Genomic DNA, 14,606 nt, shown 5'->3' with positions numbered 1-14,606 from the left:
TAAAAATAGTTTTTGGAGGGTTTTATATGTTAATGAAATAGATTTCTTGGGTGGAGTCGTTCCACTGCACATTTTTTCGAAGTCAGATAGCTGTTGCTTGCTTACAATAGTTTTTTTTAGGTTAAGATTCGATATCCAACTCTGCAGCTGATCATAAGAGAAACTAGCTATCGGTGAAACATTATATGCATTGCTAAGTTCATTAAATAGTTTGATATCCCTACAAAATTGGTGTAAAACATAAATACCTGTTCTTCTCCATATTCTGTAATTGAAATATTTGATGAAGAGTCTGATGTATGGACTGGAGATTCTAAGGAGACTTGTTGGCACAGGAGATGTCTGTAGTTATCACACATCTGGATGGTGATGGTTGTTGTGGGTAGGCTAGTTGAAATAAAGTTTTTTTTTATTTAGTAAGCCAAATCATCTCGGCCAATCTAGAACAGTCCAGTGTTCCTCAATGTAGACCCATTGTGGTTTCTCTAAACTAGAGTGAGCAGCTACTATGTTACTCAGTGTCGCTGCTGTTGAATGTTTGAGAGGCTCATGCCCCCATCTACATTGGCGTAGGTAAGACTGACATGGTTACACTTGGGCATCTCCCATGCCAGACAAACCTGCTGATCTTTCTAAGTAGGAGAGGGCGTAAAAGGTTTTGCAGTTTAGGGAGAATGGTCAACTTGATCAAAATAATTCCCCTTCCAGTTTGATAGCAGTGATATTACTTATTTACTTGTTTTGAAGTAATTCAATTGTTACAATTTGGTGCAAAAGTGAGGTGTCTAAAAATGTTAAAAAATCAGTTTTCCAGTCCAAGGAATAATTAGCTTTTAAAAGTAACAAATGATCTACCTCTAGGTGTACTCCCATCACTTGGGTTTTGGTGACATTTGTAAGTGTAAAAAATAAATTGAGTTTTTGAGTAAATTGAGTAATTGAGTTTGTACTGTTTTATACCAAATTAGATGCCATGTATATCCGGGTTCCTGGGGATCATATCAAGCAAATACAATTAGCCAGTTCTCCCTTCTCCATCACGAATGGGATCAGGCATTGGTGCCCTCCTGTCACCACTAGCGCTAAAATGTAAAGGAGTGGTGACAGGTGGGCACCGATGCCTGGTCCAATTCGTGATGGGGAAGGGAGAATTGGCTAATTGTATTTGATTTATATAAAGGTAGTTTCCTTTATATTTTAGAACAAAGGTGTTGTTAGAAAGGAGCAGGAACATGTGTGATTCACACTGTTATTAATGCCTCAATGCCCACGTATGAACTGAGGGAATTTAAATCCAGATTTCTACAGAAAGCTAGGAGACCTTATTCATGAGAAGCACCACTTCATTGAACCCCTTCTTCCTCTGATCCCCCCCATTACTAGGGTTTACAGGGAAATCATGTTTGTTTAATTTTTACATAATAATCCCCAACCATATTCTTATTTATTGTGTTTATGGTAGTGCTGCAGACGAGAGATGTATTTTAGATGTACACTGTATTTGGTGATACGAACTACTGCAGGCTTACTACACTCTTCATACATCTGTGCATAAGCAGGAATGTCTCGAAATGTTGGCTTCCTTGACTACATGTCCCTGGGTTGTCCTAGGCTATTCACAATAAAAGTATTATTATTATCCTGGAGAAATGTTTTTTGTAACACAGTTTGTTTATTTTTCAGGTTACATTGGAGATGACTAAGCAACAATTAACAGACGTTATGAAGAGACTGTCTATAAATGCTCAGTTTGAGTCACAATTTGATTCTGCAGAGGTAGGACAATTCACTGAAAGGCAATAATACAGACATAGTTTTATTGTATTCTAATACAGGTGCAAATAAAACTCTAAACAAACGTCCACCTTCAGATCATGAATTAGTGCGAAGGGACTAACTCTTCCCTTTTGTAGTTGTCTTTACTTACTTATATTTTATATATGATATATGTGAGAGTGAGCAGGGCTTGGCCACCTTAAAACAGATTGTTGTTGGTCACTAGTTATTTAATTTTTTAGTTTACTGTACCACTCATTAGTTCTGTACAGATCCATCAGAATAAATAATATTTTTTCAAGTGTAATTGTCCAGGAGACATTAGGTAAATTGGTGCTAACGAATACAGCAACTTTTTTTGGAGGTTTTCAACTTGCAATTGTATCAAGAGTAAAAAAAAACGTCATTAAAGATATTTTAAAAAAAGCCCATAAACTTACAGTGTTAGTGCAACACAAGCACCATGGTAAATTCCATTCACATCAATGTTTTATAAGTTAGGTGGTAGCATTGCAGATGATGGAATTACTCAGGCAGATAGATTGGAGGTGGAATATTTCAGATATAGTTACTAGCAGTGAAAAAAATTACAAATGAATCATTTGTTACATGTGAGTTTACAGAGGAAGAGGTTCTATTTCAACTGTCAAAAATAAAGACAAATAAGTCAATGGGACCGAATGGAATACACCCAAAGTTATTAAAAGGAGCTTAGTGGTTTACTAGCAAAACCATTAACAGATTTATTTGACCAATCATTGTTAACAGGAGTAGGCCCAAAAGATTGGAAGTTAGCGAATGTTGTGCCCATTCACAAGAAAGGTAGTAGGGAGGAATCGGGCAACTATAGGCCAGTAAGCCTTACTTCAGTAGTGGGAAAAGTAATGGAAACCATGTTAAAGGATAGGATTGTTGAACATTTAAAATCCCATGGATTTCAAGATCAGAGACAACATGGGTTTACTTCAGGGAGATCATGCCAAACTAATCTTATTGATTTTTTTTTTTATATGGTAACTAAAATAATAGATCAGGGTGGTGCAGCAGACATTGCTTACCTAGATTTCAGTAAGGCTTTTGACACTGTTGCACATAGAAAGCTTATCAATAAACTGCAATCTTTAAGTTTGGATTCCAATATTGTTGAATGGGTAAGGCAGTGGCTGAGTGACAGGCAACAGAGGGTTGTAGTCAATGGAGTATATTCGAAGCATGGTCTTATTACCAGTGGGATTATCTCAGGGATCTGTACTTGGACCCATTCTCTTTAATGTTTTAATTAGTGATATTGCAGAAGGCCTTGATGGTAAGGTATATCTTTTTGCTGATGATACTAAGATATGTAACAGGGTTGATGTTTCAGGAGGGATAAACCGAATGGCAAATAATTTAGGTAAACTAGAAAAATGGTCAGAGTTGTGGCAACTGACATTTAATGTGGATAAGTGCAAGATAATGCATCTTGGACGTAAAAACACAAGGGCAGAGTACAGAATATTTGATAGCGTCCTAACCTCAACATCTGTGGAAAGGGATTTATGGGTGATTATTTCTGATGACTTAAAGGTAGGCAGACAATGTAATCAAGCAGCAGGAAATGATAGCAGAATGCTTGGTTGTAAAGGGAGAGGTGTTAGCAGTAGAAAGAGGGACGTGCTCATGCCATTGTACAGAACACTGGTGAGACCTCACTTGGAATATTGTACTCAGTACTGGAGACCGTATCTCCAGAAGGATATTGATACTTTAGAGAGAGTTCAGAGAAGGGCTACTAAACTGGTTGATGGATTGCAGGATAAAACTTACAAGGAAAGGTTAAAGGAACTTAACATGTATAGCTTGGAGGAAAGACAAGCTTTACTGTGTTGATAAACGGAATCAACACAGTAAAGGAGGATACTATATTTAAAATAAGAAAAACTACCACATCAAGAGGACATAGTCTTACATTAGAGGGGCAAAGGTTTAAAAATAATATCAGGAAGTATTACTTTACTTAAAGGGTAGTGGATCCATGGAATAGCCTTCCAGCTGAAGTGGTAGAGGTTAACACAGTAAAGGAGTTTAAGCATGTGTGGGATAGGCATAAGGCTATCATAGCTATAAGATAAGGCCAGGGACTAATGAAAGTATTTAGAAAATTGGGCAGACAAGACGGGCCGAATGGTTGTTAAAATATATATAATTGACAGTGGAAAAAGATGATTGAGGGCTAGGGAACAGACACTAAATGTGAATGTTAGTCCTTGCAAAAATCCTCGCACACTTAATGGCTTAAATTTGAGTAATTTTACAGGTACCAGTCCAGGGTGGATAAATAGCAACTATAGAAAAGTGGCTGCCCTCACAGTCTTTCAAGTAAAAAAAAACCATTATTTTATATGAAGAGTAGGATCAACGCTTCAGTCCGTGTTCAGGACTTTTGGGCTATTCTGATGAAAGTCTTGAATGCGGATTGAAACATTGATCCTACTCTGCATATAAAATTTAGATCTACTTTACTTGGAAGACTGTGAGTGCAGCCACTTTTCTATGCTTGAGATATATATATATTTGTGGTCAGGACAATAACAGTTGTAAGTATAATTTACCTTCTCATACCAGTAGGAGTATGACTAATTAGGCTGAGGTGTGCCGAAACCAACGTATTGGTAGACCTGTAAATAAAGTGGGCCCACCAAGGAAGGTAGATTAAGTGAAATAATAATAATTTTAAAAAAGGTGGAGTGGTGGGTGGGACTCAAAACGGAACAAAAGCCTAGGAGGAGTATAGGGCCGAGGGTGAGTATTTATATCAGCACTGGCCCCTCCACAACTCCAGGCTCCGCCTTTACATACATATATATATATATACTTGATATGTGAACCAAATGGTGGGAAAATGCAACATATATTTATAAAATGTTTATATTTTGAAGGGCAATGATTAGCCTATTTTCTCTCTCTTTTTCATTTGTCTGGATGATATTTGGACAAGTCGAACCATTAATTAAGTGTTAGATGGTTAGAGTTAGCGTGTTAGAGGTCTTGTTGGCTTAGCTCAACTTTCTCACGATGCACAATTCTAAGAAAGCACAAAAACTGTTAAACGATTAACGAAACTGTAGGCATAAAAAGTCTCTCCTCCTTCCATACCACTGTCTATTAAAAATCTAAAAGAAGAAACAATATTAAGGGAGGGTATCTGATGCTGCCATAAATAATAGCCAGGAAAAGAAAATTACAGTTTATGGTTAAACTACAAGTATGATAGCAATGGCAGCATCAGGCTAAGGCGGAGCTACCCATAAGTGATGCTGCCATGATTAGCAAGGAAACGGCTTAATTTACAGAATTCATATACTAAACATTGATTTATGCTGAAATTACAAATAAATTGCTAAATTTAGCAAAGAACAGAGCGTTAGGAAAATTAGCACATTTTGCTATTTTTTCAACAGGTGCTTTTGCTGATATTTTGAAATGCCTGCGGTCAGAATATCTCACTAAGCTTCTAAGTAAACACACAAAAAAACTAAATAAAAAAAAAAAAAACAGACAAAAGAAATATCATTACAGCAGACCATAAACATTTTAAGATCTTTTAAAAGAAAGACATATCTTACTTTTGCTTTCATATCTGTAAAGTTGAGTCCAAGTTGAGAAATAGGAACACATACCAAACCAGAGAGTTAAAAACACAATAAATTAGGAACAAAGAGAACCAGACCCTGCGATACAAACAAATGGCCCAGTGTTCAGGGACAGCTGGATTAATGTCATATAAACTGCAATTACATGTATAAAACAATGCTCAAATGAGCCCTCAGGAGAGATGGCAAGTTTTACCCAATTAATTGTTTGTCCTGTGGTTAATGCTCTCCTCAAATGTTTAAAACTCTCTTTTTATGTCTGCTGGGAACAAACTGTCTCCAAATAAAATCCACAACACTGGTTCATAAAAGAAGGTATCATTTGATGTGCCAGTATGTGTTGTGCTTATGTAAATGTATTTGAAGGCATTAATTAAATTGTACAAGCACACTGACTTTCTGTGCCTTAGGTACTCTGTGATACTAACCATGAGCAAAATAGATAATGTAGCTACACTTAATAATTTATATACAATTTTTTAAAGAAGAAATAGGGCTTTTTTTTTTCTTTTAATATACTATATGTAAAAAACATTTTTTTTTCTCAGTTTTGCATTTAATAATGTCAACAAGTGCAACTAAGGAAAACGAACTCAAAAGAGATTCACTAATGAGTCCAGGTTTGTAAAATGTAGCGAAAAGAAACAGAGCAGAAATAAGATGAGATGTTGGGGAGCTGATACTGAGAGAACCTCCTAAATGGGGGATAACCCCTGTAGAATAAATAGCACAAAAAGAAAAGAATAGGAGCGTTACTGAGTATCAATAAAATATATAATAATGAAAAAGATATATAAATAGTGATATAGGTGTAAGTGGAAAGATACCTAATTCCGTCAATATACGACTAAACAAAACATGCAAATAAAAAAAATAAAACATAACCTTTAATAAATGCTAATATAAAAGGTGGGAAATGCCAAAAGTGAATAGGCACCCACTGACAGACACACATACATAAATTATGTGTCTAAAGTGTTTTTTGTTTTTCCCCCAAAAACACCTTAGAGTTAGACACAATTGAGTAATCCTTAAATCCTGCACTGTTAGGGGGTACTTGAGGACTGTGTTGGGAACCCCTGCTTTAGACATTAACCTTTCTCCCTTTTAGCATTTTTACCGGTGCTCAGGAATTAAGGGTAGACCTACTAACACCCTATGCAATAAAAGGCCAGGACTAATTAAGCCTATATGTATATTGCAGATTTAGGTGTTTAGCACTTCGTCTCCTCACTTGCTAAGGCATGGGCGTTTGTTATAATTTATGACTTACATTTTTTTCTTCTATGCCTATCTAGTAAGTCTCACAATGAGAGAGGCTTTCTTTATTTCACTTTACTTTATCCGTCTGTCTACTTTTGATTATTAGGGCTGCCAATCTTTTAGACAGTGACCTTTCTCCCTTTGGCACTTTTTCTGGTGCTTAGGTACTAAGGGGAGATTTACGAACACCATATGCATTAAAGGGACAGGACTAATAAAGCCTATATGTATATTGCAGACCTAGGTGTTTAGTAACTTTACCTCCTCACTTACTTAGGCATAAGAGTAGCCTTATAAGGCTAGTTTGGTATTTATTATTATTTTGAGTCAGTCTATTTCTGTGTTGATACTTTCTGTTACTTAAGATATTTAGTGGACTCCCTCTGGTTACATTGTTCCATACCACAGGATGCTTTGGTGTCTACGTCTTTATCTCCAGTCAGCATTATATTCAGTTTGTTAATTTTTGCTTCTGTTGCTAGTATCTAGGGTTAAGCCCTTGGGCATTGCTGGAGTGCCCTCCTGGTGCATGGGATCAGTGTGGAGGTGGTGTTTATTCCCTTTTACACCCATTTTCACACAGATCCCATTTCTTTCTATTTTTTTCCCAGGTTATTTAACTAAAACATTTTGACACTTTTTAAACCAGTTTATCATGAACCTTCACATTTTAGAGTGGCCTTTGATTGTGGCCAGCCTAAGGCACACCTGTGCAATAATCATGCTGTCTAATCAGCATCTTGATATGCCACACCTGTGAGGTGGATGGATTATCTCGGCAAAGGAGAAGTGCTCAGTAACACAGATTTAGACAGATTTGTGAACAATAATTTAGAGAAATAGGCCTGTTGTGTACATAGAAAAAGTCTTAGCTGTTTGAGTTCAGCTCATGAAAAATTGAGGCAAAAACAAAAGTGTTGCATTTTTTAATTTTGTTTAGTATATATTTGCAACACCCTACACTCTTCTTTAGTGCTTAAACAAATATAAAATCTCCAAATTAAAAGAAAAACACAATGTCATCATGTGTAGAATATCCAGAAAACAAAAAAAAAATGTTTTCTATGAGTCTTTGATATGTAATTGACCCTGGCTTTTTTTTTCTTTAACCCCTTAAGGGCACATGACATGTCTGACATGTCATGATTCCCTTTTATTCCAGAAGTTTGGTCCTTAAGGGGTTAAAATGTGGTTACATATTGAATGATCAAAAGCTTTCTCAAACACCAAGCAATGTATGGAGGATGGGTGCCCTGTAGTCATCATTTTTGGTTTCTCAGCTATGAAACCCAGGTCTATTCTTGGTCGGTTTGAAAATTTGGCAATACAGTAGACATGGGTTGGAATCTAATCTTACACGTGTTGGCGTTGGCTCACTATTAATCAAAACTGAGTGAAATCAGAGTGTGTTCAAAGCTGATGTGCAGACAGGAGAAAAAATGGATTAGAATGGAATGATCTGATATGAAAAATATTGGAATAATGCTGGTTCATACTCATTCTTTTACCTAAAAGGGCACTTTATGCTGGAAATAACCCATTTAATTAAGTTTGACAAAGACATATTTAGTGTCAAAATGTTGGAGGAAACTTTGTGAGTGCTGTATACCGTTACCTTATGTAACCTAGCATTGCTCATAATGTGCCTGGATTACTCATTTACTTCTCTCTGCAAAAAAATGGAAGAATATGACAGTCTAACAGACAGAAAGCAACACCAACAGAAAAGGCTACAGATCTAAAACTATATATATACCACGAAAAGTCCTGAATCCCACTAAGAAGTGTAGAGTTTTCACAACATCCTAATACATCTAGCACACCAAGTCCCACAACGAAGGAAGGAGCCAAATGTTGCTAAAACTGTCTCACTATAAAAATGAAAATGCCGATATTTGCAACAAATGTTGTAGCTCTCAATATTTGAGACAGAGCACATTATTAAATTGAATATACTCACATCTTTCCAGTGTCATGCACCCCCGGAGCATTGAGTCACTGGCCCTCTGTGTTGATTATCACGTGATTGCAAGAGTCAACACAAAAAACACAAACATAATACTTGACACATTGGCCAATTTTATGATTAATATGTGAAAATATTTTGAAGGCTCAATAAGATGTCTTTGCAAGTGCTTTGGCATTTACCTGCCACTTGAGTTTAGCTCCACTGAGCTAAACAAACCAGGAACTTAGAAAACCAGCTATCTGCTGGTGTAACCAGATTAGTTTATAAAAGTGTCAATTTATATTGAAATCTGCACCTTTTTGAAATTGGAAATAGGAAGCAGTCTTCACTTATAAAGCTTTTCAGCAGTCTAAAGTGCTTTAGGGGTCTGGGGTGTCCCTGTAATGCTGTGCTATGTATACATATAGGGTATAAGAATTGGTCCTTAAGAGGCTTAAATTGACTTCAATGACCAATGATTTTTAACTGAACCCAGTCCATGATAGCCTTCCAAACCTACATAGATTCCATCAACTGCAAATGGATTTTGGAGGGAAGAGGATAATACGATTCTATACTAATAAAGCTTGTGGTGAAATCTCTACAGTTAGGGTGCATAGAAAATCCCAACTGACCTATCATACCCATATACAATGCTTCCATATTTATTTTATGTAATAAAATATTGCTGCTTGCTTAAATTAAAATCTTTTCTTTTTTTCTCAGGTTCAAGATTATTTGAAAAAATCCAACCCATTACATTTTTAGGAATCTTGAAGATCACAAAGATGTTTTTGTGTGTACTATATATGTTTTTATCATACTTACAATAAAAATAAATGTTAACATATAAAAAACATAAAATTTCATAATTTCTAAAACTTTGTAAAAAAAAAACGTATTGACTAGTAATTTTGTTAGTTCAAATGAGACCTGTTTTTATATTGGGGACAGAATCTCTGGGTGGAATCTTGGCTATTATCAGCCTTTACAGAAAAAGATGCTTTGAGATCTGTGACAAAGTTCCTGTACTCTGACTGAGTACCTCCTCCAGGTCAGCTTCCTCACTACTATCAGGGGACTATGGAGCTCTTCAGACCCAGTCGCTGAAACTTGTCTCTGAGGACTGTGTGCTCTATGTTCAGTTTATAAAGCCTTTCTTGGGAAAATAATAGGTCCATGCAACCCAAGTGAGGTGCACCTCACACTGGGGAAGATACGGACTATGTTTTGTACAAATTGTTTCACATTTCACTGGGGATATAATCCGCAAACATCTGCTGTGTTACTCTATCCACCATGACTATATTTTATCCATCAGGCTGTACTTTGCTTTCATCTCTTCACTACCAATGCCGTGTGGCCATTAGTGTGACACCTACCAACAAGTTTGGTTTCAGGTTGCCATGCAAAATTCTATTGAAACAAGCCAAAATACTTATTTTCTCAAAATATTGTTTATTATTAATATTATTATATTTTTATTGATGCATAAGTGTCATGTGTGCTGGTCTTCACCTGGTGGACAATTTAAGTTCTTGGTCCATGTTCTAGATCAGGCATAGGCAACCTTCAGCACTCCAGATGTTTTGGACTACACCTCCCATGATGCTTTGCCAGCTTTATGGGTGTAAGAGCATTATGGGGGATGTAGTCCACAACATCTGGGATGCCGAAGGTTGCCTACCCCTGAACTAGATAGTTGCAATGCCTCATGCAGAAGGCGTATATATGATGTGGTCTCTCTTTGCAATGTACAGGAGCTTGCAAAATGGGAAATCAAGGGGGCTCTGGGGGCTTATATGCAAGCTGCAATGGCATTTTGCACTGCCCTTTAAATTTTGGCTTACTGTTTTTTTACCCGCCAAATATATTTGCTGCATGTGGCATTTTTGCCTATATTAATATGTTTCTGTGTCATCTGTTTTTGTCTAAAATGTGCATTTTCCTTGTCAATACACGACAGAGTTCCAGAGTTACCACTTTTTTTTTTTCCACATGTGCACGCTGTACTATCTTATGTGCATAGTTTAGTGGATTGTGCCCAGAAGATATTTAATGGTTTTGTGCACACAGAGTAATCAAATATATTTAACTTGTGCGCACTATCTACTAAAATAGTGCCTACAAGATAACTATCTCGTGGGTGCTTCTGTAAGCACCTGCCACACTATCTGCTGCAGAAATCCCTGGCTGGCCTCTAACATAGCGACGTCTATTGCAATGGGTGCGACATCTTTTTGGAGCCCAGCCATTGGAAAGAGCATGCTGATGCAGCAGGGATTGAGGTAGGTGCTTACAGACCTGCTGCCTACGATAGTTATCTTGTGCGCATGATTTAGTAGATTGTGCACTTGCATTAACTATATATGTGCACAAAATAGTTCAAAGCATACACGAGTTACTTTCTCTTGGGCATGACATACCAAGGTGTACAGAAATAGTACAGCATGTGCACAATGTAAATAAATAAATTAGGTGGCACCAATGGAGACCCATAATTCCACAAGTCATAATTCAGTAAATAAAACTCATTGCTTATTTCATGCAGTTGAACTAGGTATTTGCCTTGGGCAGCACTATCTAGGGGGCGGCAAAATATGCCACCCTCAAAGGCCCCCAATGTTTCCTCCTGTCATGGGGGGCCCTAGAACTGACCGGCTTGCCACCTTATGGACACCCTGAGGCGGGCAACTGTGAGTGCATACGAGGCGGCAGGGGAGCTGTGATCTTCCTTCTATACTCCCTCGCACCTCGTGGGCAGTCTACTGATGCCCGGAGCCGGAGTGATGTCATGTTTCAGCTCCCTGCATTAGAAGACGGCCCGCGAGTGAGCATAGCAGGAGGATCACAGCTCCCTCGCTACCTCTGATGCACACACAGCCTCCTGCCTCACAGCAGCCATACTGGACCTCAGGGACAGATTCACTCCAGCTCTCCCAAATGTAGGAAGGCTGGGTGGACAAATTAAAATAATAATGAGTGTGTGTGTGTGAATGCCCATGAGTCTGTGTGTCTGAGTTTGTTTGTGTGTGTGTGTGTGTGTCCTGTGAGTGTGTATTTGTCAGTGAATGTGTGTGTGTGTGTGTCTGTGAGTGAGTGAGTGTCTGTCAGTCAGTGTGTGTCTGTCAGTGAAAGTGTGCCTGTCAGCAGGGCCGGTGCGTCCATAAGGCGGCCCAGGCGGCTGCCTTAGGGCGCCCAAGCAGGGGGGGCGCAAAATCCGAATCCCCAGCCATCAGCCAGGGATTCAGATTTTTCTACAGCCTACCTTGCCCTTGCTCTCCCGGCTCCCTCCCTTACTACACACGGAGGTGAAGTCTGTGCCGCCCTCTCCTGATGATGTCAGAGGGAGGGCGCGACTTTCACCTCCCCCAGAGTCCCCTGCGGTCTGATGCAGGCTCCAACATGGCGGCGCCCGTGCAATGGAGCACACCCGCGTAGTTTGCTGCAAGTACAGGGAGGTACAGGAAGGGAGACAGAACAACCTGCATAGTAAGTAATATTCAGTGTTACACTAACATTCTAGCCAACTGGAAAAATCATTGGTCACTGCTGTATGCAATGCTACTTAGAAAAGCATGGTTTATGCTGACATTTTTGCTTACTTTATACACTGATTACCTACAAGAACACCTTGTATGGTAATATAATGACAGTGATGGACATATAAGAATGTTAGGTGTCTTATTAAATCTTTGATTTGTGTCCTTGTAGTCTAGTGAAAGTGGATGTAAGTTCAGGCAGCCCAGTAGTCCACTAAGTCATTTCCAGTGGCCATATTCACCAAATGCCGCTTAATTCCAATGCAGTCATCATGCAGCATGGCAGAATGTCAGGTATGGTTCTCAAAATGTGCTAGCTCTATGGATTATATTATATGTATTAATAGCTCTGTGAGCTGGTTAACAGGTGTTCTATACACTATGTACTATCAAATAATAGTTTTGCAAAGGTATGGTATGTTACCGGCCATTAATGATACAGTAACAAAGTCCACGCAATCACAATTACAATATAAAAGAAATGGTTAAAAACACCCAAAATTAAAAAGGAAGGCTAGAAGCAAATAAATACTCACTTGGATTCCAAAAACCCTGAATTAAGTGCAATTATTTTAGAAATAACAATAATAAGCATCCAAAATTAGTTTATTAAAAAACAAATCTGAATATGTCAAACTCAAGGATAGCCCTAAATTTAATTTCAATAGGTGCTGCATTCCCTAAGGTGGTTACTTAATAGAGAGAGAATAACCAGATAGTGTTCTCGTTCTTAATCGTTTATTTTTTAAAAGTTAAAAGCTCATATTATCACAAATACAGGCATATTTAGGGACAAACCACCAGTGGTGTCTTTAGAGTTCTCCAAACAGCCCTAGTCACACCTCCCCACTTGTGACTTGCAAAGCCTTCCTAAACACTACATGTAAAAAGAGCTCTAATGCTTAACCTTCCTTTAACGTACATTCTGGAGAGGACCACTAAGGGACATGGAGGTGATAGGAACACTAAGGGACAGGGAGGGGACCACTAAGGCACAGTGACGGGAGAGCACCAGTAAGGGATATGGAGGGGAGGGGAACACTAAGGGACATGGAGGGGAGAGTGGCACACAGGGGGGCCTGAGTGGGGAGAAAGACACACAGAGGGACGTGAGGGGGTAGAAAGAAACACAGATGGGGCTGGAGATGTAAGAGACACAGAGAAGGGCCTGGGGGGTGGAAAAACAAAGGGACTGGGGGTGAAAGACACAGAGGGGTTGGAGAAGAGGAAAAAGAGACACAGAGAGGCTAAGGGGAGACAGATGGGCTGGGGGTGAAACAGAAACACATAAATGAGCTGGAAAGAGTAAAATACACAAATAGGCTGGGAGAGAAGGAGAAACACAAAGGGGCTGGGGGGAGTAAGACACACAAAGTGGGGTTGTAAGAAATACACAAGGGAGGTGTAAGACACACAATGGGGAACAATAGGGCATAAAATACACTAAAGGGGGTAAGACATTCAAAAGGGGGGGTTAAGAGGCACACAGGTGAAGATGCTTTTTTGGGGGGGGGACGGGGGCAGGGGGGGGGGGTGCCAAAATAATCTTCGCCTGTGTACCCAAAAATCCTTGCACCGGCCCTGCCTGTCAGTGAAAGTGTATGTGTTTTGTCAGTTAATGTGTCTGTCAGTGCATGTGAATATAGGTCTGTCTGTGAGTATGTGTCTGTCAGTGAATGTATGTCTGTCTGTGAGTGTGTCTTAAGAGGAATGGGTGGGTCTTAATCAGGATTGCCCAGGTTTAGTTATGCCTAGGGCAGCACAAAACCAAAATACACCACTGTGTATATTGAATGCTGTGGTTTTATATAGATATATTATTTTCAGGAAAATATAAGAAGTGTTTCTTTTCTTATTGGTTACCTTTACCTTTTCCAATGTATTGTGTCTCCTTATTAATGCTATGTGTAATGGATCCCCTGGCACCCCAACTGGGCACCTCCGTCAACGGATGCTTCATAGCTGACGCCGAGGACTGTAAGCACTACACCGGACACCACAACCACCGCAGACTCCACAACCGCCGTAGCTTAACAGGAATCTCGCAGTCTTCCTTCCACCCTGGATCAACCTCTGACATCCAGGACCGTGTGGGAGAGACCTTTCCTCCAGGAGAGCGTAACAGGAACAGCTCTTAAAAGAGATAAGTTATTAGAACCCAGGGGAGTATACAAAGTATAGCAATCCCCAGTGTGATTATAGCAGTTCCCCTCCAATCGCGAGACAAGACTATGTGTTGAGGGTCAAGCAGGAACTCTAGGTTTAATGAGGCACACAGGCCTTTTATACAAGTTTTACAACAAAGGTGACACCCAGGTGGACCTATTTGGGCACCGGGACACAAGATTAACAAGCCAATAGAAAACAGAGTAACAATGAACGACACTCCCACATATATTACACAATCCCTGCCCTCTGCCTGCGATACAATTAAGGTAGATAGTA

The 14,606-nt window shown here is 39.0% G+C and overlaps 1 protein-coding gene across 1 annotated transcript in view; it reads left to right on the top strand.

Annotated features, from left to right (window-relative positions):
- Positions 1-9,420, top strand: part of LOC134566087 (uncharacterized) — an 88,381-nt gene extending 78,961 nt beyond the window's left edge. Inside the window, exons 14-15 of the mRNA XM_063425797.1 lie at positions 1,684-1,776; positions 9,346-9,420. Coding sequence (XP_063281867.1) covers positions 1,684-1,776; positions 9,346-9,387 — 135 coding nt within the window. The 3' untranslated portion in view covers positions 9,388-9,420. The remainder of the gene's footprint in view (positions 1-1,683; positions 1,777-9,345) is intronic.
- The last annotated feature ends 5,186 nt before the right edge of the window (positions 9,421-14,606 follow it).

Source organism: Pelobates fuscus, chromosome 6 (assembly GCF_036172605.1).
Source record: "Pelobates fuscus isolate aPelFus1 chromosome 6, aPelFus1.pri, whole genome shotgun sequence".
Classification (NCBI taxonomy): Eukaryota; Metazoa; Chordata; class Amphibia; order Anura; family Pelobatidae; genus Pelobates; species Pelobates fuscus.
Note: the sequence above shows the minus strand (reverse complement) of the source record. Positions and strands in the feature narration are given on the sequence as shown.